Below are 27,073 nucleotides of genomic sequence, written 5' to 3' on the forward strand. Positions count from 1 at the left end.
CTCTCTTACACATAAACGCAAAAACTAGCAGTGCTGTGTGTTAAATGCAGGTGGAGACAGAGAGGCTACACGCAGGGTTAACGTGTGTCTCTGCAACTTAACTCAGAGTTTTCCTTCCCAATGAAAGATGTGTGTGTGTGTATGCTGTGAAACTCACCTCCTAGGTCTATGCACTACCACTGCTCATCTGTACTGTTTACTGTTTATGCGTACTATTGTTGGCTATCTCACACCCAGATCATGAAATGAAGGAGTGAGAAGATTTGCTGAGAAAAAAAAAGTAAAATCAGTAGCTATTAGAAAGAATAATGGTCTTGTTAATTCAAAATATTAGATAAAAAGTTATTCAAAAATCATGTTATTAATGTAGTTTATTAAAAGAAAATGTTTGTTTTTATTCTTAGCAAGTGGCTAGCAAATAGTATTACGTACTTTATATATTTTTTAATTAACTTGTAATTATATTTATTTCATTTTTGCATTCTGAGATTGTAGTTATGTTGCTTAAGCAAATACATAAGATGTGAACTTGTCTTAATAATTAGCTTAATTAAAATTATTCTTTAAATGTTGGCAAGATTTATGTAAATGTAAGAAATGAATCACTTTTGATAATGAAAAAGATGGAATTATTATGTATCTTTGAACTTTCTAACAAGTAAAGTTACATGGGAGATATGAACATTTGTCGCGAGTTTTTTGATTGGAAGCATGGCAAAACTCAGTGGCTCAGAATAACCCAAAGTGCAAAAACCTGTGGGTGTTGGCAATGAATACTCTTATTTGCTTTGGCTTTAAAATGTAGGGGGTAGAGGTGTTGGGAGTGATTGAAAGGAATCAAACATCAACCGTCCATCCAATCCTATCACTCATGTGATATTCCCTTTGGTGAGACATTGGATCTTTATATATCTCACATACACCACTTTTGCTTTAATATGATGGAATTGGTATATATTAGCCACTAGGAAGATGGGTTAAGGAGAGCAACACGACACCGTTTTGTAAATTGGAATCCATGCAAAGACACACATATGTCAGATGGGTCATGTCAATCTAATCAAATGGTAATATATAGAGTAGAAAAGTGGGTTTGAAGAGGTCGACACAGCAAAAGAAGCCCATATTATATAGATGTTGCCCTCATTGTGGGACACCTCCACCGTCGCTTCCTTTCAGTTTTTACTATTGCGTTTGTAACATTGCCCTACACGAATGATTGACAATTTGACATATTGTGTTATGCCATTTTCTTTTTTCTTTTCATCAAAACAGTATTATGTCCCTGCAATTAAATCATCATGTAGTATTGCCTTCATATTATGTATATGTGTGTATATATATATATATATATATATATACATGCTTAGATTGAGAATGTAACTTTTATAAAAAATATTATTATCAGTAAATATTATAAATTTAGATTAAAAAAGTATTATAACATCTTCATAAAAATAAATTAAATAATAATATAGTGTATTGTATAATTAATATAAATTCATAATATTTTTAATAATTCAATTTTAATAAATAATCATTATATTAATAAAAAAAATTATTATTATTATTATTATATATTAATATAGTATGTCATAATATTATTATAAATTGATCATTTTTATATTAATAATTTAAATTTATATAGACAAAAATTATATTGATACTTAATATTTTTGTTTGTTAATTAGTAAATATAAATTTTAATACTATGTTAAGATAGAAAATTGCAAATATTCATTATGAAAAAAATTAATTGCATTAAGTCATAAATATTTTTGGATGAAAAGTATAAGAAAAACAACAAAATGGAAAAGGCAAATGAAAACATTCTTCTTTGAATATTTAATTATTTAAAAATAATAAATAATCTTGTCTATCTATCTATATATATTTCAAATAATATCATAATGTTAATTTATTAGATTTCCTTTCTCTTGATTCGTCTAAATAAAAAGAAAATATTAACTTGTGTTTCCTTCTTATTTTTTTCGTATTTTTCCATCCTTTATTTGTTAGTAGTGAGTTTATCCCTTCCCATCATTATTCATTATCGCTATGACCAATTATCCTCAGCCAACAATTGCAATTAATGTCGTGTGGTCCACAGAATCGCCATGAATCAAGCGTGAATTTTCTTATATATGAAATATCATAATGTCACTGTCTAAGAAGAAATCGGATTCTATAATTCCAAGACATGGATTTCCTTATACGTTTAATATACATACATGCTTTAGAACTATTACAAGTGGAGGTTTTAATAGTCACATAACCACTTTGTTCCATTTCATCCTTTGTTTGTACCTTACAATATACATCAATGTTAACGTCAATGTGAGATGTCTCTTAATTGTAACACTGTTACAATATTCGATAAATTAGTGTCTAACATATGAGACAATATCTTAATGTCAACGACGGAAGGAATGCAGATCTCGATTCCATATTGGTAGAATGTTTTTATCTTTAAGAATATGATAATTCGACGCAAGGTTATGCTATGAGGAAAACATACAAGGTATAAATTTTCTTTTTTATAATTAACAGTATGTGTTATGTTTTTCACTTCAGAAAAATATCTTCTTTTAGAAGTAACTTTATGTGAGGTAGATAGAATTATTATTGCTCAATATATGGAGATCAGAATATTTGGGTAGGATGAAAGAATATTTTTGTTTCTCAACATATCGTTCATTAATGTTAACAAATTAAATAAAGATCAACTAAAAAAATGTCAAAAAAATCCAATAATGATTAGATAATTTGGCTATTAGATTGTATTTACTCATTTTGTGACAGAAAAAAAATTAGTAAATTATAAATACTCCTCTTTTCTTGGTATCACTTTCTCCTTTCTATTCACTCAATTGTTCATTGTCTTCCTCTTTCTTTTTGTATTTGAAAGAGAACAATTCAATCTTAACTATCCTTATTAATCATTCAAATCAAAGAACACTAGCCATTTAATTCTAAGCTTCATGCTGTTTTTTTTTTTTTTTTAAAAGCATCACACATTTTTTTTTGTTCTTTTCTTGTTTTTAACTCTTAAAACCTTTAGCTAGTTATTGCTACAATTTTATTTTATTTTTGCTTATTCCACCCACAAAATAGAAACATCACATTTGGTAACTTGTCGCACTATTCTTCCGTTCGTCCTTCCTCTTTCATATTTCATTTCAAAATCATTGTTGTTTATAGTTTTTTTACAAGGATTAAAGAAAATAGTAATTATCTTTATTATTGAAATAATTAAATTAAATTAAATTAAATTATTATTGTTATTTGTTTTATTTGTTTGCTAAAAAATTAACTCACAATGTTAAAAAAAATTATTGCATTCCTTGTTTTTTTGAGGGTAGAAGAATAAAATAACATGTAATTAAAATATTAAAATGCCACTCAACATAACAATTATATTAAAACGACACTTAATTTAAAATGAAGGGAATCTCTTTCATTATTCTTTTTCGTACTTGAAATTGATTGTTAAGTAATTAAGATCATTGGCAAGTACTTGGCATTGTTTATCCGCCACACCTACACTAGTAACTTTGACAATACTTGCGCAAAATAAGTAAATATCAGCATCAGGATGCAAAATTTAACTGGATACACTTTTTCTATAACTTGCTAATTCTTGTTGTAAATATAACTTCTCCGAGTCATAAGCTTCTGTTTTGAAAATGATAAAACCAATTATCCCACTGAGAAGCATACAACTGCAATTAAAAAGAAAAATAATATACTACTTGAAATTTCAAGTTCCTCTTGACACTAAACATCATGTAGCTCATGTTAAGTGCTATGAGAAATAAAGCTATCATTATTCTTCATTAAGGAAAAATAAAAGAAAAAGAAAATGATGTTATTTTGTAATAAAATAAAAAAATCACCATTTTTTATATAGACATTATTTAACATAAATTTGATGAAATTCCATTTTTCTCAAATATTTTACATGTTTATTTTTTCAATTAATTATATTCACATGCTGATTTCAATACATTTTTTTTGGACATATTTTATAAATTCAATTCATTCGATGGCATGAATTAGGAAGTCAGAATATATGAATACAAATAACTAAATCAATTTGGTGTTTTTTTTTTGTGTGTGTGTTTTACTCTCAAATATATTCTATGGATAATTTGAACTACATGTCATCCAGCTTCTTTCTGGGCCCCTTAGTTTCATGTGCTTGCATATCATTTTCAAAAAAATATTTTTTGGTTGTGCTATTTTATAAGATTGGGTTCTTTTTTACATTGAGTTGGATCATGCACCTTATTTGTATTGCAATTTATTTTCGGACCGGTTTCTGCTCTCCTTTGCAATTATATTTTTAAATCAATTGTGGTTCTTATACTTTGAAATCCCACTCATACTCAAACACAAAAGAAACCAGCTTTTGACTCACCAAACATGTATAAATCAATTCGAAATTCAAATCTTGATGGACAGTTGTTCAAATTTCACCAAACATATCCATGATTGTCTCCGGGTGATGCCGTGTAGTGTGATCGCACAGCCTCTTAGTTCACAATTTGAGAATACAATTCAATTGTTCAACACTGGAAAAAACCGAAGGAATCTTCTCATCATAAGTTAAAATTATTGGATGAATACGACCGACTAAAATTTTGGAACTAATTTTCCTAGTAATTCTGCATCCATTCAAACATTTATATTAACTAAAGGCAATTAAGGATGGAATATGTGCTCAGTACTAATAATGAACATTTTATGAAATTCAATAAAATAAAAGTAGATCAATCAATGTTTAACCATATGAATAGTAAATTCAAGTCAACTGGAAATAAATCAGGTAAACAGCCTACAATTTTTGGATAACGACTGAATTGGCTATACCAGCTTGCTCTATAGTCTGGTCCAAATCAGAGAGTTGTTTGGGAGGAAAACCCATTGTCTGCAGTTGGTAACTTCTTACTCCACCGGGTCTTGATGCATCGATGAATGCTCGGACATCTCTGATTGTATGGTGGTGATTGAAGCGAGAAACCATGCGTGTCCCATCAGCTAACCTTAACTGGATTGATGTCACTGGCTGCGACTCATCTACAACTAAACCCATTGTTGGCACTGGAGCAGTAATTCCTGAAGCACCAGTTGTTTGAATAGGTTCATCAGCAGCTTCACCACTGGAGCTGCTGCTACCTAAGGTTCTTCCAACACCTTGGAAAGGAAGATGGCGTGGCTTCACTGGTTCCTGTATACATATAGTCAATGGAAAAGGAAAAGGTAAAAAAATGACACACAGGACAGATAACAAATCCAAAGCTGATGACAAAATAGAAAAGGGCATATACGGGGTAGTTTTCATCCCGCCTCGTGAGGTTGACATGGACAGAAGTACTTCGATCTGCGGGTTCAAGCTCTTTGGGACATTCAGACTTCTTTATGCTCTGTATCAAGGTAAACTAATGATCAGAATATAATAATTTTACAAGAAAAAGACATCAACAACCTTCACAAATTACAAGTGGTGACAGTAACAAACTAAAATAAATTTAAAAGATAAATATTAAATTTATAAGGTGTAGATAAAAGCCTATCAAGAGTTATTGGAAACAAACTTATAGCAAGTTACCTCCAGAAATGGTGCATTTCGTGGATCATCCAACCTCCGTAAAGGACCATCATTGACAGAGAACCCATTCCTCCAAAAAGTGATTGTGTGGGTAATTTCCTCTATCGGCTGAGGAGCAGATGGCAGAGTCTCTCCAGAAAGCAATCTTCCTGTTCCAGTAAAACTTCTTGACCTTGAAGAGTTTTGTGGATTTTCAGGAGGCACATCAACAGCTGACTGCCTCGCTTGATCAAAAATATCATCCACACTGTTACCTTTGGTAGGATCTTGGACAAGCATGCCACTGTAACATAAAACGCAAACACATTTCAGTCAACATGAAAGACCCACACAAAGAAGTGAGAAGAATTGCTAACAGAAAACCGTCCACATGTCAGAAACAGCAATATCATCTTAATTATATATCAAATGAAACTAATGCTATATTGAATTTGATGACGGACAATAAGAAAGATAAATAAACTTTTTGAAAACTTAGGATGGAATACATTACTACTTGATGGTACAAAAATTACAAATGTTGATCATCTTAGTCCTTAAGCTTGTGATACATGTCCTTCATAAGGACCAATATGACCCACATTAGTTATTTCTAGGGACTAAGGTGAAATTTTTACACTCTTAAAGATTGATGTGTCCCCCTTAAAATTTCTCAGGAAAAGAAAAAAAACACTGTATACTGGTCAAAGACACAGATTTTAAACAAAAAACGAAAAGGCTGAAAGGAATAGAAACACAACAAAAAAAACGGAAAACATTTACATGGTTTGGCCGTAGCCACAAGGTATTTGCCATGCATTTTAAACACGAAGCCTCACTATAGATAAATTCTGCACAAATGGAGCTTAGTTTTGTGAACTGAACCAGTGATCTTGCAAAAATAAAAAGCAACAGTCAGAAGTGCATCAAATAACACACTGCATTGGATCCCATTCTCTCACAATTCCAATTCATAAAAACACAGCACCATTCATCTCACGCATTAACATTAAAATAGTCAACCACAAACCACATGCCATCAAAATACAATAAAATCACAACCGAATTATTTACTTAAAATACTGAATTCAACTGTCTAGATCAAGCAAAATTCAAATAGAGAAAAAAAGAGAAAGCGTAGAAGAATTTGTGAGCAAAGAGAACGTATACCTCTTTTCGCCTCCAGTGTAGTACTCATCAGGTTCAAAATCAGGATCGGAGTCAGAATCATCATCGCGAGAAGAGCGTTTGATATCACCGAGGGTGCGGATTCTACCTTGGCGACTAGTGGAGGGTTTCTTACCGAGAGACCTACGGGATCGGAGCTCGTAGGGAGCGCGAGAAGGTGAGGGGGAGGGAGAGGGGTAGAAGTCCGGAGAGTGAGAATCGGAGGGTGAGGGCGAGGAGTGGGAGACGATGTTGTCGTTAGGGGGGTTGTCGTTGTCGTTGGGATGGTCGTCGTTTAGAGGGATGGGGTTATTGTTGTTATCTAGAAAGGTTGAAACGGCGGCATCGAGGTCGAAGTTGTGGCTTTCGAGGAAGAAGAGGGCTTCTTGTTTGGAAGACGAAGTGATTTCGCAGAAGGAGTCGATCAGAGCGGCGTTTCCATCGGGATTCGGATTCTCGCTTTCCATTTCGTCTTCCCTTCAAATTCCTCACTCCCACGCACTCTCACTTCCTTCATCGTATTCTCCTCCTCCCTTTATATATACACACACTCAATCACTTCACTCTCATTCATACGACACCGTTTCTACCTTACTTCCCCAATGCTATGCTACCTTGCGTGCACTGTTAGGATTCGGAGCGCTCCTAAATAAATTAGAGATATATTATTTTTAAATATTTTTATAGCCATTTTTTATAATAATTTTTTTTATCTATATTAAATTTTAAAAAATTGTTATTGTCAATATTTTACAGTGCACTTTTGGGTGCTTGTCGCCCAAAGTATTACTTCCTAGTGAATCTTAATTTTATCACAATAGAGAAGATAATTATTTGGATATAATTTTCTTATTTTTTGGATATATTCTTATAAAGGTACTTTTGAAAAATACTTATAACAAAAGATATTAACCATTTCTGTAAAAAATCAAGGTTTGGGGTACTGTTAATACAAAAAATATCATGCATTGTATACAGAGAATTTAACATTTAAAATCTTTAGTTTTAACCCCCAAGGTTTTCAAGAAAATAATCCTAAATGTGTGTTGGTTTCTTATTTTCAACTCCTAAAATTGTATAATGATATTAATTTTATTAGAGGAGACATCATTATATGTACAGATTAGATTCCCTCTAATCCTAATCGCAAATGCTTTGCCTATTAAGAACCACATCTCAGCTTGGTGATCACGAGGAAATACTTGGGCATCTAAAGGAGATTGATTATGCAACCAAGGCCAACGCAAGAATGCAATTTATACTCATTGATTACAAGGGCTGTTCTACGCTCATAATACTTTAATTTGCTTACAAAATCAACACAAAGCAGTATGGGATTACACATGGACAAAAAAAGAGGAAGCAACTAAAGTAAAAGACAATTCAGTCAACGACATGGAATGTTGGGAAAAAATGAGTTTCCAATGGTTTCATTCTGCTCAAATATAATCCACGGGAGACTTAATGTCTTTCTTGCAGCATGTGACGGGAGCAAAAACATTCCTGTCATATATACAATGTTTAACGACCGTTACATACTTCCTCTTTTCACTGCTCCAACTGATGTTGAATTTCCTGATCTAGCAAAACCTGAAGAAGTACATCATGCACTATTTAAGTAGTAACTAGTAATGCAAACGAAATCCAGAGGTGCACCGAACAGATAAAACAGAACCCACAATAAGAAAATAATAGCGTCTTTACCTTCAACCTGAGCTCAAGTTTGTGCACAACCAATCCATCTTTCTATCTTGGAGATGCATAAGAAACAGACAGTAGCATTGACATTGGCACGTGACTCACTAGCATTGCCATTCATGTGTATGGAAGTTTTGAATGGTGTAATCTATGATGATTAATGACGGCTACCTATTTGATTGGTACAGATGCTGAGACAGCTGCGGCCTCTATTATTAAGGATATAGGTTGGCGAGCCTGGAGGCAAGCAGCTATATCAAATGGAAGCAACTTAGAACCATCAAAAATAAGATTAACACCGGGAAGGATTGCTTCTTTACTATCAATTTCTTCTGGTTCAGTTTTTATCGTATTGCCTTCAGAGGCTTCTTTAATAGGTCTTGTGCCAGCTTCATTAGCAGGAGTTATTGCGTATGATCTGCATGCACCATTCAATAGCAGACACTTTCTGAGACTAGATGATTAGGAAATCAAGATAATGAATCTTACAGAAAACAGGGCTTCTGTTCTATGTTTTCAAAGACAATGTAAATAGAATTTTATCCACGGAAAAATCAAGCAATCTTTAAGCATTTGAGTAAAGTTAATACAAGTTCAGCAACGAACCGAATAACACTTCCATCAAAACTCAACAGCTCAGTTTGGCAGCGTTGTCGAGTAGCAAGTTTTAATCTCTGATGCGCATTCAATGCCCCTGAAATGGGAGAAGAAGGATCCATAAGTGGATTCCACCCTCTACTAGCACAATTCATAGGTTGTCCAGAAGCTTGTTCTTTCTGGTAAATAAGTTTTGCAGTTGGACCTGTTGATTGGTACTCATCACAAATGTCACGCAACCTTTTCCTTAAGTTATGCATTGCACCGTGGTGTTCACTAAATGAGTCAGATTGAAGTAACTCCGAAGAAACTATCCTTCTACATATATGATTGCACAATGCTGGACTAGATAGTGGCATCCCGAATTCCACACTCAAAGGAACCCATTCATACTTTCCTTTGGAAGAGAACTGGTCTGATTTTGATCCATTACATAATTTCAGTAGCCGAATATAACCAACAGTCCACAGTTCCGTTTTGTTTGCCAAATTAGTCAACAGAGAATTCAGCTTAGAACTTTCCTCTTCATATAGTCCTAACTCTTTTCCTACAGAGGCAACTGACCCATCAGAGTTCTTTAAGGGCAAAGGGATATCCAGAGTAATCACTTTTCCAGATTCATTAAGATCACATTTATTGAGAGGCAGCACCAGCACGGCCGAATGTCTAAGAAGTGAATTTAAGCAATGCAATAGTATACTTCCCTTCACTAAATTTCCTTCAAGCTTTCTTCCTAACCCTCCTATTGTGGAACCATCCCAAGACCATATAAGAGCTTTCTCACAACCAACCAATGGAGCAGGAAGCAAGCGCAGACATTGTCCTTTCATTAGAACAACTGATAGAGGCCCACTACCTGCGGTTGAATATAATACCAATTTCATCCAAGGACTCATAGAAGAATATGTCGGAGGACCAAAATGAACTGGACCTGTGGGTCTAGGAAGAAACGATGAATGAGAAAGAGGCACTATGGACACAAGTATGTCATAGTCCCGAAGAAACAAACGGTTAAGAGTAACTGGTGCAAGAGAAGCCAAACTTTCAGAGCGGAGAATCTCTACACGATATTTTTTTTTCCTTTTTATCATTTCTGCCCCGACATCTAAACCTTCAACTGCTGCTAGTTTCTCGTTGCCATGGAAATCTGCAGATAACTTATCAGCTTCCTGAAAGTGACTACCACCATCTTCCGAAGTAATAGAATGAGTTTCATCATCCAAACTACAAGGAACAGGTTCAGTGCAAACAGCAGCCTCCATAAGATTCTCTGAATCCTCATTATTTATCACAGCTTCTGTAACCCCCGAGTTTCCTGAATTTTCAACCCAAGAGATTTCCGATATCACAGAAGAACTTGACTCGTCATTGCTTGAGGTAATCATACTCAGCTTATCAACACCTCCCTCTTCCTTCTTATTGGTAGCTATTCCACCTGATTGTAGACATTCTAAGACACATCGCAAACTAAATGCATGATTTGCAAACTCCTGTAGTTCTCCCTCATAAGTTGCACCCTCTAGGGTACTAAGATCCTTGCAAAGATCAGCAATGCTGGCATGGCCAAGTTTCCCTGCTTCGTAGAGTGTAACGGCATGGGATTTCAGCCCTGACAAAGTTCGGCAAGAAGTATGACTTAGTCCAAGCATACAAACCAAAACTTAGCCACATAGCAAGACAGAAGACAAAATGAGTAGCCAAAAAATGGTTTTACTGCCTTGGCATAATAAGCAATAGGTGCACAGATTTAGCGGGTGGTTCAAAGATCTTATGGAGAGTTTATAGAACTAGCTTATAACTCTAATAATAAGTTCTTTTCAACTTATTTTAATATAATTTGGCAAAATAAATTCTTTTTCAACTTATCTTAAGAAGCTTTATGGTCAAATTTATAACATAAGCTCGTGTAATAAAAAAATATATTGAATAAATATTTAATTAAACTGCATTAGAAATGTACCCTCATTAATTAATAAATGACGCAATTACATGCCCATGAACTTGGAAGCTATGTTTTGGCTCAACAAGCTCCCTTTTTGCAAGCATCAATATAATACTAATATAAGCAACTAGCTCACTTGTTTTCAGCAGCATAGTTTAGTAGGATACATAGAAATTAATTAAAGGACATAGGTCCAAAAATAACAGAGGCTGCCAATAGTTGAAGAAAAGTTTAGGTATGTCACGCACGCACTCCCTTTGATGTATAGCATATCAACAACTTTGATTTTAAATCTTTCTTTTGTCATATTTCCTATTATATCTCTTGTTTTTTAATTATATTTGGCTCCAAAAACGTTATATAATTGTTCTAGAAACTATTGAGACTCAAAGGACGAATAAGTTGTGGGACTGAAAAACATCTAAATGAGATGTAACTAATAACGATACCTTACTAATCCACACGGTCAATAAAAGGTCATAATAAAACTTAAAATGGGTTTCTCAAAATATAACACTACTCAAAAAAATAACTCCAAATTATACCAAATGAATTTAAGTTTCAGGAAACGAGGAGTGAAGGGTATAAACCTGGTGAAACAGATCCCATCATAAGATAGGATGTAATATTAGCATCAACTATGAAAGCAACACGAGTGTAGGCAGAACGAGGTCCATGGGTCGCTGAACCTGGAGTATCGCCTTGTGGAGTGGAGTCATTATCGAAAAGCATGTTCTCAGAACCTTGACTGCCTAAAGAAGTATCTTCGTCATTGACTAGGCTTGTAGGAGAAGCAAGTATACTTGAATCTCCAATAATAGATTCTGGATCCATTACTTTTGTTGCCCATCCCAACCGACACACAAAGGAGGCAGCAGCCTGCAGTTGTGACAAGTCAGCCTGTAGGGTTGTTGCCAACTCACTAACTGTTGCATTTTCATTTGAAACTACAAAAACTGCATACAACAACCTGAGAGGAAAAGATCCAGCATTAGACTCGAACTATATGGAAATAAGCTCTTTGAACAAAAATGATGGAAACACAGACTGAAACAACTGTTTTACTCTTCAATAGGATCTTCATAAGACTGCTCCCTGTTGGAAACAAAACCTTCAAGCCTGGAAACTGAGCCACCATAAACATAAATGTTATTGAAATCACTTCAGAGACAGCCTCTGAAAATAAAGTTTACATATATATACGTTTCTCTTCCACTACTTTTTATCTTTAATTCTTTATGTATCCATATATAATTTCGTACGGTTATAAAAATCATGCATAGTACTGGTCTGCTAACAAATTTAAATAATTGTGGCACTTGAATACAAAATAAAAAGTTTAAAATTAAATTATTATTTTTTATTCAATATGTCTAATGTACTTGAGTATCATGTTGTGTTCATAATAATAAGGCCTACAAGTTAAGCAAACATAAACTTAACATTTCAATGGCAGGAAAAATAAATTCCTTTCAAGAAGGAACTGCTACGCAATTGAAAGTTTACCATAATAAAATGGATTTATTTATTTACTTTTTCATATAAACAACCCTAAGGACATGCAGTGTTTTAAATATCAAATATAAGAAATCTACTTGGTTGTGTTGAACAATGATTGAACGGGAGGCATCGCCAATATATGGTTCAACTAGTTTAACTAATCCATTTGGATAGTATTTAAAATATTAAATACAGTAAATTTACGTAAAGTAAAATGTTAAAAGAAATATAATTCCTTTGCATCAATTCTAAACGGCTAATTAATTTATTTTTCCAATAAAACTTAGATCCTTTTTACTTCCAACAAAAATATGATCGTGTCTTTCAACTTCATGGATTTATTTAAGATGTATTTGAAAAATTCACTAAAAATATGTTTATATACGGGGTTGATTTCGTTGGATGCCTAGCGAAACCTGACTGGAGGGAGATTTCCATCAATAGGTTACGTAAAAATCACAATAATAAGTTTCATACTATGTCTACACAGCTAAAACCTTAAGGCAGACAGTATAGTAACCAATGTGGGACTTAACCAACCACTCTTGAATTTCCAATATTCTTTTCCTCAAGTGTGAATCCAAACGTCAGTATGATAACCCTCATGCAAAAATCTCAAAAAAATCATTGGTTCTGACACTAGTTGTTGGTTGCCTCATTTTAGACCAAATGGAATTGATGAACTATCCTACTTATTTAAGTTATGAAGATTAATCATAAAACTCAGCTTTTGAAAGGACATGACAAACGGAAAACCTATTAAGTTAGAATAGAACAAAACACAAATGCATAGAACACACCTTTAAACCTGTCATCGGGATAAACAGGAACATCAAAATACACCAGTCCCCGTCTGCAAAGACCCCTTACAATGTCAGGCTCAAACGTGGAAAATGAATTTGCTTCTTCCTCCTTGCAGACTTTGTCTATTGTGGCCATTTCTTCCTTAGAGAGTTTCTATTAACGTAAAAGAAAAGTTGAGAAAAAATCAACAAAAACTATCGGACAAAAAAATAGTAGTTACAACAAAGAGTACTAGCAATATACTATTTGACACTTTTTATTTTATAAAAGAAATTTCTTTATTATTGGGTAAAATTTCATACTAGCTTTGGAATATAGTGTTACTAGCATTTTTGCAAAATTTATTTCTCATTGCCAATGATCAACATAATAAATTCTCTTTTGTTTAATAAGGGTGAAGGACATACCCCACCTTAAATTCCTCCAAGGTAAGGTTCACTACACAAACACCCCACCACGGTTCAACAGGAATATCCACAGGTTGAGTAGGCAAAAGTTCTTTTGCTATTGACTTGTTCAGTTTCCACATTATTTTCTGGATATTTCAAAAGAGCATTTGAATGGTGAGACAAGAATCATAAAAAAATTGCAAGCCTACCTTTGATCATAATGGCATGACCAAAACTTACTGTGTCTAGAATGCAAATTCAAATTATTATCCAGACAATGGCATCAAAATTGGTGAACTCTTAAATTCAAATTTATAAAGAACAAACTGAGACAATTCAAATTGATATGATGGTTCATCATGCTTGCTGCAAGTCTGGTCAAAGGCATATAATTGCAATTACAGACATGAAAGAAAACCACCTTCCTCCTTCAAGGTTTCTTCTTCTTTCTCCAAATTCTACTTCTCTTTTTACTACTTCCTTAATTATCCTGGTTTATATTCCACCACCAACAACAACCAATCTTTATTTCATTAGGTAAGGTTGACTACATGAATAGGTACATAAATCATACAATACCATTGAACTTGGTTAAAAATTAAAATTTCAGAAATATTATTAATCAAAAGGTCTTCTTTAATAACTTCCTCATAAGATTATCCTTCCTAAGTAATGTCATACTGATTGAGAATGCATGTCTATGTCTGTTTTGCAAGGATCTACCTCCAACATGATAGCTTTTTTACAATGTGTCAGCGCCACTAAAGCTGATGAAGAAGATAGCCATTGAACCATCTTTGTTTTGGCATCAACTTCAAGGCCATACAACTTTATATGAAGACTCTTAGGAGTATTTTTTTTTTTTTTAAAGTAGAATAGAAGATAACATGGACATTAGGATTGCTACAGGTAATTAGACAAACACAGACATGCATAAAATAGCACACATGCAATCCAAAGTATTGAGGATACATTTATGTGTTACAGTCAGGAAAACCTATGCAGTACCTTGGATCTGCACTTGTTCATTATATCAATAAATTCATTTCTTCCAATTCCTGTAAGTCTTAAAGCATCTGCAGCACTAAAATTCGGGATGCGGTCATACGATTGCTCTGCAAATAATTTAAACAAGCAGAAAATTTAGAAAATTTTTGAAGGCCATCTTCCATTCAAACAAACCTTACTGTTCTACATATTTATCTACCTTCAGACTATACAACAAAAGGCAATACAAGTATAATATCAAGATAATAAATAATAAATGGAAAATTCTTGCAGATCAAGCATATATTATGATTTATAATTATTAGAAAATTATAAAATCAAAGAAGCCTAATCTCTTACCCTATTGTCATATGTAACTTCTTTTAAATTTTAAAAATTCAAGCTCCTTTGAATTTATTATCCACACCTTCTTTGTAATTTTAAATATTTCTTCTCTTAGTCTATATTTTTTATATTATACTAGAGTTAATTATGCATAACTTCCTTAATTTTAGACATTTTGAGCATGTTTGATTTCCTTTTTAAAGATAATTTTTTGTTTTTTAAAAATAAAATATTAGACAAATTTGTTTTGTTTTTAAAAAAGAAATCAAACGTGCTTTTTTTTCTTTTAGTTTATAGTTTTTTTTTAATAGATTTTACTTAAATTTAAAGACAAATGTATGATACACAAGATACTAACAAGTTAGTTTGCATTAAGTATAGAGACAAACTAGCACAAAAAAAAATCACAAAAAGTATTTTTGTTAGCAAGCATATATATATATATATATATAATTCTTATAGTTGATACTAATTTAAAAATTACTCTCTTATTTAACAAAACACTTAAGGACTAAAAAGTGAATTTCTTAAGTACCGGAACTAATTTATAAATAAGTATTAATAAGAAGAACTGAATATATAATTTAATTTGTTTTCTTCAGAAAATATTAATCAAAAGAAAAAAACTCAATTTCATTTCATGCTATTTACAGTAAGAGTTAATCACAATATTCATGAATTAATTCAGCTGGAATTATGACAAGAAGCAAATAATAAAGTTACCATTTTTCATTACTTCAAATATCATATCACAGTAATATCTGAAAGATGATACTCTCATTACACGGCATACATACTCCGCTAGATGATAAGGATATAGCTGCAAGTGAGAACAAGCACGTTAAATGCAGATGTCCTACAACAAAAGCAAAACATGAGAGTGGTGGCCATCATCCAGGAAGTGGTAGTTACATCTGGAGTTCTTTAAATACAAAGTATGACAGTGACCATTTTTTTATAAACCACAAGGTAGTATAATTGAATTATTTATCAAAAAACTGATCCTAAAACTGAAGAAGGTAGAATCGATTTTTAATTACAACATCCGAATTTCAATTTTGAAGCATAATAAACTTCAATTTTCTCCGCAAAATTTCTTCGTAGTTTGCTGGTCTGTGATTAAGGGCATAGGCATATAAAGTTTTGTAACAGTGGATTTGCTGTACAATTTCAAATTTCAGTAGGAGGAGTACTCAAACGGAGAGTAACAGACATCCTGCACAACACATACAGCTAGATTCCTCCGCAAGTAGCGCATCATATCTTCATAATATTCATTTTCTTTACAAACTTTACGAGCGAAACAACTTTTCCATTTAAGCCTCTTCTTTATGCAGCATTCAATAATCCTGCATAAAATTGACATGGTCAGTAATAGAGAAGGCAATGCTATAATTATGTATTTACCGAAAAAAGAAATCATTCAAGATATTGGCACACTATCCGCATAATGAATTGAGTGTATCACCAAATGAGAACCTAATTAAAAAAAAACTCATGAATGAGAAGTAGCTGTCTTTCAAGTTGAAGGCACAGCAGCTATTGAAAATCAAAAGCTGCTTTTCCTTCCTGGGAAAATTTATTCTACTTCTACAGTTAAAAGATATGTTTCTTAAGTTGATTTCATAAGTTTGATCATAAAACTTACCTAAAATAAGATAATAATAACTTATTTTTGATAAGTTTCACTACTAAGCTTATTGAAATAAATTTAAAATTGTCCAAAAATGTCATGAAGTTATTTTTCATTACTCATTGAAATAATCATGAAGCTCTTTCAAGCACTCGTTTGGTTACTGAATCGACATTGATAACTAACTCAAGTAACAAGCAACTACTAAGTACTAACTATAAGATTAAATAATGATAATATAAATAATATACCACAGAAAAAATGCACAACATTTCAGAAGATGACATGGAAACTATTTCTAACCTTTTGTGCCATTCTTCCTTTGAAGGCACAATTGGTTGAAGTCGCCTGGGAAGATTCTCCCACGCGCATTCTTCCTCAATCGCTTTTTCCAACAATTGTTCCTCAACTGTCACCGGAGCACGCTGCATTTTCCACTACTCGCTAAATACCACCATTCCTGTCAACAAAAAAATAAAAATAAAATACAAAGCGTTCATGATTCATCGACGTTGGAACCTTGGGCTCCAAGCCACGTTCGCCGATACTCTAACATCAACGAAATCAAAGCCGATTGTAGAAAACAATGTCATAAAATGAAGAATGAAATTGAATCGAGTGAATTTGGCGTCAAATTATGGGGATCCGAATGGGATATCGGAATCTTCATAATCACGTAACGTAGAGAAGCGATACTGTAATAGTGAAAGAAAAAATGCGAGAATGTGGATGAAAGGTGAAAGAACCTATGGTTTCGGAATTGGAATCTTCACACTCTGTTTCTTCTTCTCTACGAGAGAGCGATCTCAAGAGCCAGATTCGGAAAAGCTCCCAGTTGCACAGCGTTCGGGTCTCATTGTAAATACAAGACAAACGACTCAACGAACTAAAAGTAAATAACTTTTTTCTTTTATTTCTTAGACGTGTACCAATTAAAAAAATAAAAAGAATATCATGTAAGTTATTATTTATTATTGTAGTTTATCTATGTCACAATATGGATCGGTTAAATTAATCAAACACTACATGACAAGTCTAATAAAATAAACATAATGATAGATCTCAAATTAAATAGTATTTCTCAATAATTTAAACATTTCCATAACAATAAACATCTATTAAAAAATGTTTAGTTATAATTTCTCCACTCATAAAATCGAGAGCGCACGAGTACCCTTCTTTATTAGACTAACAGCCAAACAACGTATGTGTATAATAAATCTCAGTTAATTATGAGTTGAAATGAAAAAATATTAGGATTTTTTAAATTTTAAAGTTGAAGATTCAATGCAAAGACAAACTAATCCTAATTTAGTGTAGTAAAGTTGAAAAGGTGAATTAATCTCTAGTAACTCGTCGTCGTCTTCAGAGGATTCTGGAGGAGTGAAACACCAACTGTTATTTTTTAGTGACTGGATATGGAGACAGGGACAAGGAGTGGGGATTTCGAAGATGAATTTGGTTTCGTTCGTCGTCTTGTACAAGATCACGTGCAAGCCTCGTGTCCATCGATAAATTTCGTAACTGGAGCCAAATTTACCCCTTTTTTTTAATAATAAATAATAACCATACAAAGCACGCGTTATTATATTATTATTATTATTATTATTTTATGACTATATAATAGCAAGGATGGTGCAGTCGTAAGGTAATAACACAGAACAACACTTACCGTCGCCACCCACCTCCTTAGTTATGGCGGTTCGCTCTAATTCATCGCTCTACTTCGGTTTCTGCCTATCATCCATCGTTTTGCTACTTTCTTCTTCTCATGCTCGAGCTCAAGCTTCAACTTTCAAATACTGTGGTAACTAAACTCCCTTTATTCTTCCTTTTAATTCATGATTATATTTCGTTCTTCAACATTCTATGCAATATCTGGGAGCTTCTGATCTGGAGTTCTACCCTGCAATGGGTTCAGCAGCCACTTCCTAAACTCTCAGTTAATGGAAAATGGTAGAATCGGTGGGGAAGGGGAACTCAACAAGGGCTAAATTTTCAAAATTACTTTGGGGAATGAAAAAGTTGTCATGTGCGCATCACGTGATGGCAACGGATATATGAATTTGAACTTCAAACGATGGTTTTAATTTTAAAAATGTTGATTTTGTTTTTTCTAAAAGGTACTTTTGACAACAATAACTAAATTTGATCGTATTATTTTAAGAAATCTGTCTATTGATATAAATTTTATGCTATGCAGATCAGAATGCAGAATATGATGTGAAGGTGAAGGGAGTGGCAATATTACCTGATCCTGTGGTGAGAGGAGAACCCTTCACTTTTAAGATAGCAGCTCACACTGGTGACGCTTTTCTTTCTCTCCTTTAAATTTGGTCTCTTTTCCATTTTGGTTCATTAATTTTAGCTTAAATTTGTGTTCGTTCCCTATAAATTTATTATTATTGTCTCTAATTATGACGTGGTTCCAAAGTGTTGTAAACATGGAATTAAATCTTCATTCGAACATGATTGTTAAAAGAACTAAAATAAAGATTTTGTAAACTTATGGAATTAAAAAAATGATTAAATCATTAATTATTTTTGGGCTATTTTTATGCTGAATGTAGTACAGGGTGCGCATGTGGATTTCATTGTTGTTTTTCTGTGTAAATGATTTGAATGGCACTCTTAACACGAATTGTTTAAGGTTTTGAAAAGTTATTGTTTATAAAGTAAGTTTTGTTTATAGTATTTGGCTGTAAATAATGAGCAATTATATTTATACAATTTCTCTATATTTTTATTCATAAGAATTTGTTTCCGATTTAGTTGAAAATTAAAAATTTCCTCCTCCGGCTTTTAAACTCAATGAAAAATAATAAAGTATGTTTAGATGATAACTAGTCATGTAAGCCGATTTCTTTTTCTTTTTCTGCTTTTAAAATTGGATAGGTATAGATTAATTTACTAACTTTCATTATTAATGAGTGGAGATTGGCACCATTGTAATTTTCATGTATTAAATTTGACTTTTTATTTTTAATTAAGAATATTTTGAACATTCATGTTAAATGGAAATATTTAGGATCTCGTTTTTGCTGGAACTGCATGGTCCAGATAAGCAAAATTTTGTATTTTTACTTAATTAAAAAAATATTAATTTAAGCCATAATGCAAAATAACTTGACGGGATGGTGCAGTTAAGAGACCAAATCCAAATTCAAATATTTGTAAGGGTTATTTCTGTATCTCAGGTATTACGAAGCGATTTTATCAAATAATTTTTTAGTTAATTTTATCTTTTTAAAATATTATTTTGTATTTTATTTGAATTAATTTAATTAAAATTTAAGTTCTTACACAATTTTTTTAAAATAAGCTGAATTTTTAAAATTATTATTATCTAAATCAATTTAAATTTATTTTTTAATTTGTTAATATGAACACAGTATATTAATAAAGATAAAAAAAACGTTCAAATTCAACCTTAGATTAAATTTAAAACTTTCATAATTTTGTAAATTTTAAAATTATTATATTTAAAATATTCATATAATAAAATTCTTAATTGTTTATTCATATTTATAATTTAATAAGGAAAACTCACTGGTTATCTTTTATTTGTGTAGGTGAACCGATTCCAAGTGGTGACTTGGTATATCAAATCACATATGCAGGAATAGAATCAGAACCTGCTACATTTCATCATGATCTCTGTGAGGAAGCACCATGCCCTGTTCCTGCGGGCAATTTTATGCTCACTCACACCGAATTATTGCCTACAGTTACCCCACCGGTTAGTCTCACTTACTATTCATATTGTTGTTGCCAATCTGAAAAATACCATCTTATCTTGAAAATGAAGTCCCATGAATAGAATGCTATATCTCTTTGATCTATATTGGGCATTTTCTTTTCCTGAGAGTGTTCTTGTTTTGGTCTTGGAAATGTTCTGATTTACAACTCCTCTGTTTTCATTTAACATTAAAACTCATTGGGTTCATTGCCTAGTTTCTATTTTAATTGTGCTACTTGTGCAGGGAACCTATAATGTGAACCTGACATTTAAGGATCAGAACGGCAAGCAGTTAACTTGCATCGTCTTTCCCTTCAAAATCGGTGCTGAATCTTCAGTATCTGCTATCTAACTGTTCAGCGCAAAACTGATCTTAGTTGCTACCTCAACTTTGCGCTTTTTTTATTGTTTGTTTCGGTTTTAATTTTTCTTGTGAACTAGGGAAGTAGCAATTTAGCATGCTGGCGCTAATAATGAAACGTTTTTGCTTGTAATAATAAAACATAAATTACTATCTTCAATGAATTTCGACATTTAATGGCGCCATTAGCTGGTGTTAATCCCTGTTAATTCGACATAAAAAAAGTCATCGTGAGATTTGAGGGTCCTGTTCTTAATCATGGAGGATTATTCGGTTTTTAGTTTATGTGAACTAAACTTCATGTATGCGTGGATTGGCTTGATTATTAATTTTTTTAAAAGTAGGATTTTATTTGGGGGGGGGTTTGTCTAACTTTTTTGGAGTGAAAAATCCCATTCGGATTTGTTTATATAAAAAAAAGTATAATTTTTAATATAATGTTTTAAATTCATTTATCCTCTTAAGATGAGAGTATTTACTCATACAACCTCTAATGTTTTTTGTTTTTTAATTTACAATAGGAGAATACCATTTAAAATTATATTTTTCTACCAAAATTATTTTGCCTTGCAATGGGACAACAGCATCTAAGTTAATAATTTTTTAATGTTCGAAGAAAATCATTTGAGAATATATAGTTATTTTATATATCTTTTCTTTTAAAATGAATTTTATTGTTTAATAAATAGAAGGGTTTCTGTTAAACATATAAATATAGTAAATTTTATTAAAAATAATATATTTAAAATTTACTATTATTAGCAACTTAATTTCAATTCTAAAATTTAAATTACAAATATGATATTAACATATTAGTTATAACATTCCATATTCTTTTATGCCACATCAACGATTTAGTTAACATGCGTGTTTGTGATTCAAGTCCTTTTTCTTAATTGCTGCATTAACTATTTTACGCTTGTTAGTTTCTTAAATTAATGATGGTGGGCAATTATATAAGAAATATTTATTATTCAAAATGATGAGTCATTTTTACTCAACTATTTTAAGTATATATGAAAAGTAACAATTTAATTATTCATAAAAGATATTGTAGTAATTAACACAATTCAAGGTCTAAATCTAGTTTATATAATTCCAAATACAAAGGAACAAATGCCAAAGAAGCTTAAGGGGAGAAAAGTCTTAACACTGGATGGATGGAATTAAATAAATAGATTAAGTTAAATTGCATAGCATTTCTGGATTTTAGCTTTTGGCAAAGAAAGAAATGACATGAATTAATAACATTAATGTCTCCTTCTCAAACCAAAAAGTAAAAGAATGGTTCTGTCTATAACTTAAACGATCATTATTGAACTAAAAACGTATGACTTGGACTCGGTCTTCATTTTGGTCCGTTATCGTAATTTAGTTAATATTTTTTAATGTGAGAAGGTTGGTTTGATTAACATTACTTGTTGCCAAGATTCGACACAAGCAATGAGAGTGGCGAATGTTGTGTGTGTCAAGTTCCTCGGAACAATGTTTATGGTGTTGTTGATGCTGCAGCTGGATCTTCTTCAACTTCTGTTCCACAGCTGCAAGTGTGGAACATGTTGGTTGCATAGAGAAGGAGAGACACGCACTCCTTCAGTTAAAAGCAGGTTTGGTGGCTCATAACACTCATTTTTGTCTTCTTGGAAAAGTTATGATAAGAGTGATTGCTGTGAATGGGAAGGAATCACCTGTAACAAACAAACTGGTTACGTTCAAATGCTTCATCTAAGCGGGGAAGATCCGTTGCATCTTTTCAAGGTGAGATAAGTGCATTGTTGATGGAGTTGCACCATTTACAGTATTTGAACCTCAGTATCAATGATTTTGGACACAAAGATATCCCATAATTCTTTGGTTCTCTACCCAACTTGAGAATCCTTGATCTTCAAAATTCATTTCTGGTGGAAGAATTCCAGTTGGTCTTTCCAGACTTTTACACTCTCTTGATCTTTCATGGAACTATCTGGAGGGTACAATCCCTCATCAGCTTGGAAATATCACTCATTTGCAGTATCTTGATCTCAGTTATAATGACCTTGTCGGAACAATTCCTTATCAATTTGGAAGACTTTCAAATTTGCAGCAACTTTATCTTGGAAGCAATCAAGGACTTCATATTCATGACAAGAATCACGTTGGACATGCAGCTGAGTGGCTCTCCAATCTCACTCTCTTAACTCATTTTGACTTGTGTTGGTTGCATAATCTCAACTATTCTCAAGGCTGGGTACCAACAATTGCTATGCTTCAAAAGCTTGAAGAATTGAAGCTATCTGGATGTAATATTTCAGATCATTATTCAAAAGTGAATTTTTCTGCTTCCCTTACTATCTTTGATCTTTCGTGGAATTTCTTCACATCGTCCATAATATTCCAACGGGTGTTTAGTGCCACCTCCAACTTAACCCACCTTGATCTTAGCAATAATCTCTTTGAAGGTCCCATTTCCTATGATTTTGGCAACAGTAGAATTCGTCTTAAACATCTTGACCTGTCCAGGAATAACTACAGGGTGAAATTCTGAAATCCTTTGGAGATACATGTACCTTGCATTCATTATACCTCGACAAAGTTAATTTGAATGAAGACATTTCAACAATTACTTTTAATTTGTCTGGTTGTGTTAGATACTCGTTGCGAGAATTGAGTCTAATTGGCAACCAAATTACTGTCTCATTACATGTCCTTCATATATTCCCATCTCTAAAATTATTGGACCTTTCGGATAATCGGCTAAGTGGGAAGTTGCTAGACAGTGTAAGATTTCCACCCAAATTGGAGTCTTTGAAAATTGCGTTGAACTCTTTGGAAGGGGGAATTCCAGAATCATAAGATTTGATTTTTCAATCCTATAATAACTTGAGTGATGATCTTTCAATGATAATATTTGATTTGTCCATTGGGTGTGCCGAATACTCACTGCAAGAGTTAAATTTAGCTGAAAACCAAATTATTGGCACAATTCCTGACCTATCAATATTCCCTTCCTTAGAAACCTTGGACTTGTCTAACAATTTGTTGAATGGGAAGTTACCTGAAAATATTCATTTCCCAATTCAGTTGAAGTTTTTGAACATGCAATCCAACAATTTAGAAGGTGTGATCAATGACCCCATTTTGCCAACATGTCCATGTTGCAATTTTTAGACTTGAGTTACAATTCACTGGATTTGATGTTTAGTGACAATTGGGTCTCGCCTTTTCAATTGGTTCATATACGTTTAACGTCTTGTAGGTTAGGACCTAAATTTCCTAAATGGTTGCAAAATCAAAAACATCTTAAAAATCTTGAAATTTATAATAGTGGAATTTCCGATGTGGTTCCTATGTGGTTTTGGGCCCAAATGACAAATCTATTGTCTATGAATATCTCATACAACAATTTGACAGGTGAAATTCCAAATTTACTCATAAGATTTTGTGAAAATTGTGATGTGATTATGACTTGGAACCAATTTGAAGGTTTAATCCCATCATTTTTACGAAGTGCAGCAACACTATAATTGTCCAAGAACAAATTTTCGAAGTCTAATGTGTTTTTATGCTCTAACACTACGATTAATAGATTGAACAGATTAGATCTCTCAGAGAATCAATTATCAGGGATGCTCCCTGATTGTTGAAGTCATTTCACAGAATTAGTATTTCTAGATTTAAGTGACAATACCTTATCAGGGGAAGTGCCATCCTCTCTGGGATCTCTACTTGATCTTCAAGTATTAATAGTTAATACTGACGAACAATAACTTAATTGAGAAATTTCCTTTTTCTTTGAAAAATTGCACAAAGCTAGTTATGCTGGATCTTAGAGAAAATAGATTATCAGGGCCAATACCTCCATGGATAGGATTTTTGCAACAATTGCAAATGTTAAGCTTACAGAGGAATCATTTCCTTGGAAGTCTTCCTCAGAATCTTTGTTACTTAACAGGCATTCAGTTATTAGATCTCTCACTTAACAATCTGTCAGGAAAAATTTTCAAATGCATCAAGAATTTAACCATAATGTCTCCAAAGAATTTCTCAACCACATGGAGTGATCATTATCCCATATATTTTGAGGCACACATTATCATTATGGGTACTATGTATGATTTGTTTGCGTTGTTGATGTGGAAAGGTGCAGAACAACTGTTCAAGAATAACAGACTCCTTTTGAAGAGCATTGATCTTTAAAGCAATAAGTTGTCAGGAGATGTTCCAGAAGATATGGGAAAATTGGTAGGATTGGTGTCATTGAATTTTCAAGAAATTGTTTGAGTGGAGAAATTACTCCAAAAATTGGGATGTTAACAATCACTTGACTTTCTTGATTTGTCAATAAACCATTTCATTGGTTCAATTCCCATGACTCTTGCACAAATTGATCGCTTTCTATGTTAGATCTATCATATAACAACTTATCTGGAAGAATTCCTACTGGCACACACAGTTACGGAGTTTCAATGCCTCAAGTTATGAACCAAATGATGATCTTTGTGGGAAGCCACTTGACAAAACATGTGCAGAAGATGAAATTCCACCTCAAGAACCAAAAACACTTGACAAAAGAAGCCCAAAAGATGAGAATTCAATTTATTTGAGTATGGCATTAGGATTCATCACAGGGCTACTACTCAATCATACTTGGAGACATGCATATTGCTTGTTCTTGAACAAAGTCATAGACACAATTTATGTTGTTTCAGCAGTGAATGCAGCTAAATTCCAAAGGTGGCTCAAAGCCTTACCGGTAACATTTTTTGTTCTCCCAATCTTATTTTTATATATTACTATTTTTCTTTTATGCAATATGTGAAGTCTATTGAAAATATTGTTTGTTGATATTAAAATATAATATAAATATTTTAAATTTGTTATTTTTTTATTTGAACTATAAAGTAAATAGTGAATAACAACTTACAAAATATATCATTTCTTTGTCTCTAGTGATGGTAATAGACTTAGATTAGGCTAGACTAAGCTTTGTATAAATAGGCCACTAAAAATGGAAATAGGTTAAGCTACATTAGGCTTTGCATAAATAGGTTTGATTTGTTTAATAATTTTGAAGGTTAAACTTGATCTTTTACCTATTATAAGTTTTTTATTAAGGTTAGTCTGACATTTTTAAAAGTTTGGTTTAACCTATTAGCTTTCTTAATAACTTATTTTATATTGTAACTTTCAATAGGTCATTAAGTTTTTTTATAAATAGATTATCAAACTTATTTTTCAGATGATATGTAATAGAGATATTCTTTGATTCTAACAAAAAAAAATAGATTTTTTAATTTAAAAATTTTATTATTTTAAAATTTAATTGATTTAATATATTATAATTTTTATATAAAATTATTTAATATATTATTACAAATTTTATGAGTTTTAAATAGGTTATTCTAATAGGTGTAATAAATATTTTTTAAATTCAAGTCTGACTTATTTAATTAATTAAATTTTTTTAAAAGCTTAAATTAAGCCTATTAATTAAATAGATTAAGATAGGTTAGGCTTTAAAAAAGTTAGACTATAAACCTTTATTAGATGACCTGACCTATTTTTATTTCTATTTATCTTTTTTTATAAAAGCTTTTTAACTAAAAAGTTGCTAAATTATAGGAGAAATTGTAAATTGGTCCCGGAACATAATTGCAAATCGATCGTTACAAATACAAAGATATGTTTTTATTTTTTAATTTATTGTGAAACTTGTTCATATTTAATTTGCACTTTTTACAGGAAAAGTTTGTTGAAGTATCCCACAAAGGTTGAAACATTTTATGCAACTATATTCAAGACAGAACAAGAAGGAATCTTGGTTCTCCATCAAACTGCATGGTGGGTTGGGGGGGTGGGGGGGACTATTAATACTGTTGTTGACAAAAAAAAATGTTTCTTAACAAGAATTTAAGGGAGAGTCATTATTATTTGCCCTTTGTGTGTGTTGAAACTTGAAATGTTACCAAAAAGCTCTGTCATTATATAAAATTGTTTTATGATTTATCCTTTTATTTGCAGCACAATTGCTTTCTATTTCGTATTTTTCTAGTTGAATAAAGTTTGTTTCTTGTTTAGAATGAATCTCCTCATACATAATTCGCAATACAATGGGATCAACTCACATCAGTAAGATACTATTTTTTTAAAAAACTTTTGTTCCTTAACAAATGTGGAAACTCATTGATAAAATCCTTAGTTAAAATCTAGTCAAACATGGTCAAGTTACGGTAGTTTATATATGATGCCGTAAACAAATATTTTGAGGGTGCAAAGTGTTTTTTACATCTTTTCATCTAAGGTAAAATTTATTTAACTCTAAATACATAAGAAGTATCGGAA

At 32.2% G+C, this 27,073-nt stretch overlaps 3 protein-coding genes and 1 pseudogene across 3 annotated transcripts; 2 read left to right on the forward strand and 2 right to left on the reverse strand.

Annotated features, from left to right (window-relative positions):
• Positions 1 to 4,584: 4,584 nt before the first annotated feature.
• LOC113846760 (plant UBX domain-containing protein 4-like) lies at positions 4,585 to 7,272 on the reverse strand. Its single transcript, XM_027475370.1, has 4 exons — positions 6,761 to 7,272; positions 5,612 to 5,894; positions 5,331 to 5,426; positions 4,585 to 5,230 (listed from the first exon to the last, which is right to left on the reverse strand). The coding sequence occupies exons 1-4, from the start codon at positions 7,222 to 7,224 to the stop codon at positions 4,838 to 4,840; spliced, it is 1,236 nt and encodes a 411-aa protein (XP_027331171.1). The 5' UTR covers positions 7,225 to 7,272; the 3' UTR covers positions 4,585 to 4,837.
• Positions 7,273 to 8,626: 1,354 nt separating this feature from the next.
• LOC113848319 (protein FAM91A1-like) lies at positions 8,627 to 17,083 on the reverse strand. The gene is made up of 10 exons (XM_027477781.1): positions 16,956 to 17,083; positions 16,251 to 16,368; positions 15,743 to 15,839; positions 14,696 to 14,802; positions 13,711 to 13,833; positions 13,295 to 13,451; positions 12,060 to 12,120; positions 11,585 to 11,964; positions 9,062 to 10,661; positions 8,627 to 8,873 (listed from the first exon to the last, which is right to left on the reverse strand). Exons 1-10 carry the CDS (start codon positions 17,081 to 17,083, stop codon positions 8,627 to 8,629), a joined length of 3,018 nt encoding a protein of 1,005 aa, XP_027333582.1.
• A 1,226-nt stretch (positions 17,084 to 18,309) lies between these two features.
• LOC113847995 (putative phosphatidylglycerol/phosphatidylinositol transfer protein DDB_G0282179) lies at positions 18,310 to 20,933 on the forward strand. The gene is made up of 4 exons (XM_027477341.1): positions 18,310 to 18,459; positions 18,856 to 18,957; positions 20,225 to 20,391; positions 20,636 to 20,933. The coding sequence occupies exons 1-4, from the start codon at positions 18,348 to 18,350 to the stop codon at positions 20,741 to 20,743; spliced, it is 489 nt and encodes a 162-aa protein (XP_027333142.1). The 5' UTR covers positions 18,310 to 18,347; the 3' UTR covers positions 20,744 to 20,933.
• A 1,262-nt stretch (positions 20,934 to 22,195) lies between these two features.
• LOC113874517 lies at positions 22,196 to 26,506 on the forward strand (annotated as a pseudogene).
• The last annotated feature ends 567 nt before the right edge of the window (positions 26,507 to 27,073 follow it).

The sequence above is a fragment of the Abrus precatorius genome, unplaced genomic scaffold (assembly GCF_003935025.1).
Source record: "Abrus precatorius isolate BTA unplaced genomic scaffold, Abrus_2018 Scaffold8, whole genome shotgun sequence".
NCBI lineage: Eukaryota > Viridiplantae > Streptophyta > Magnoliopsida > Fabales > Fabaceae > Abrus > Abrus precatorius.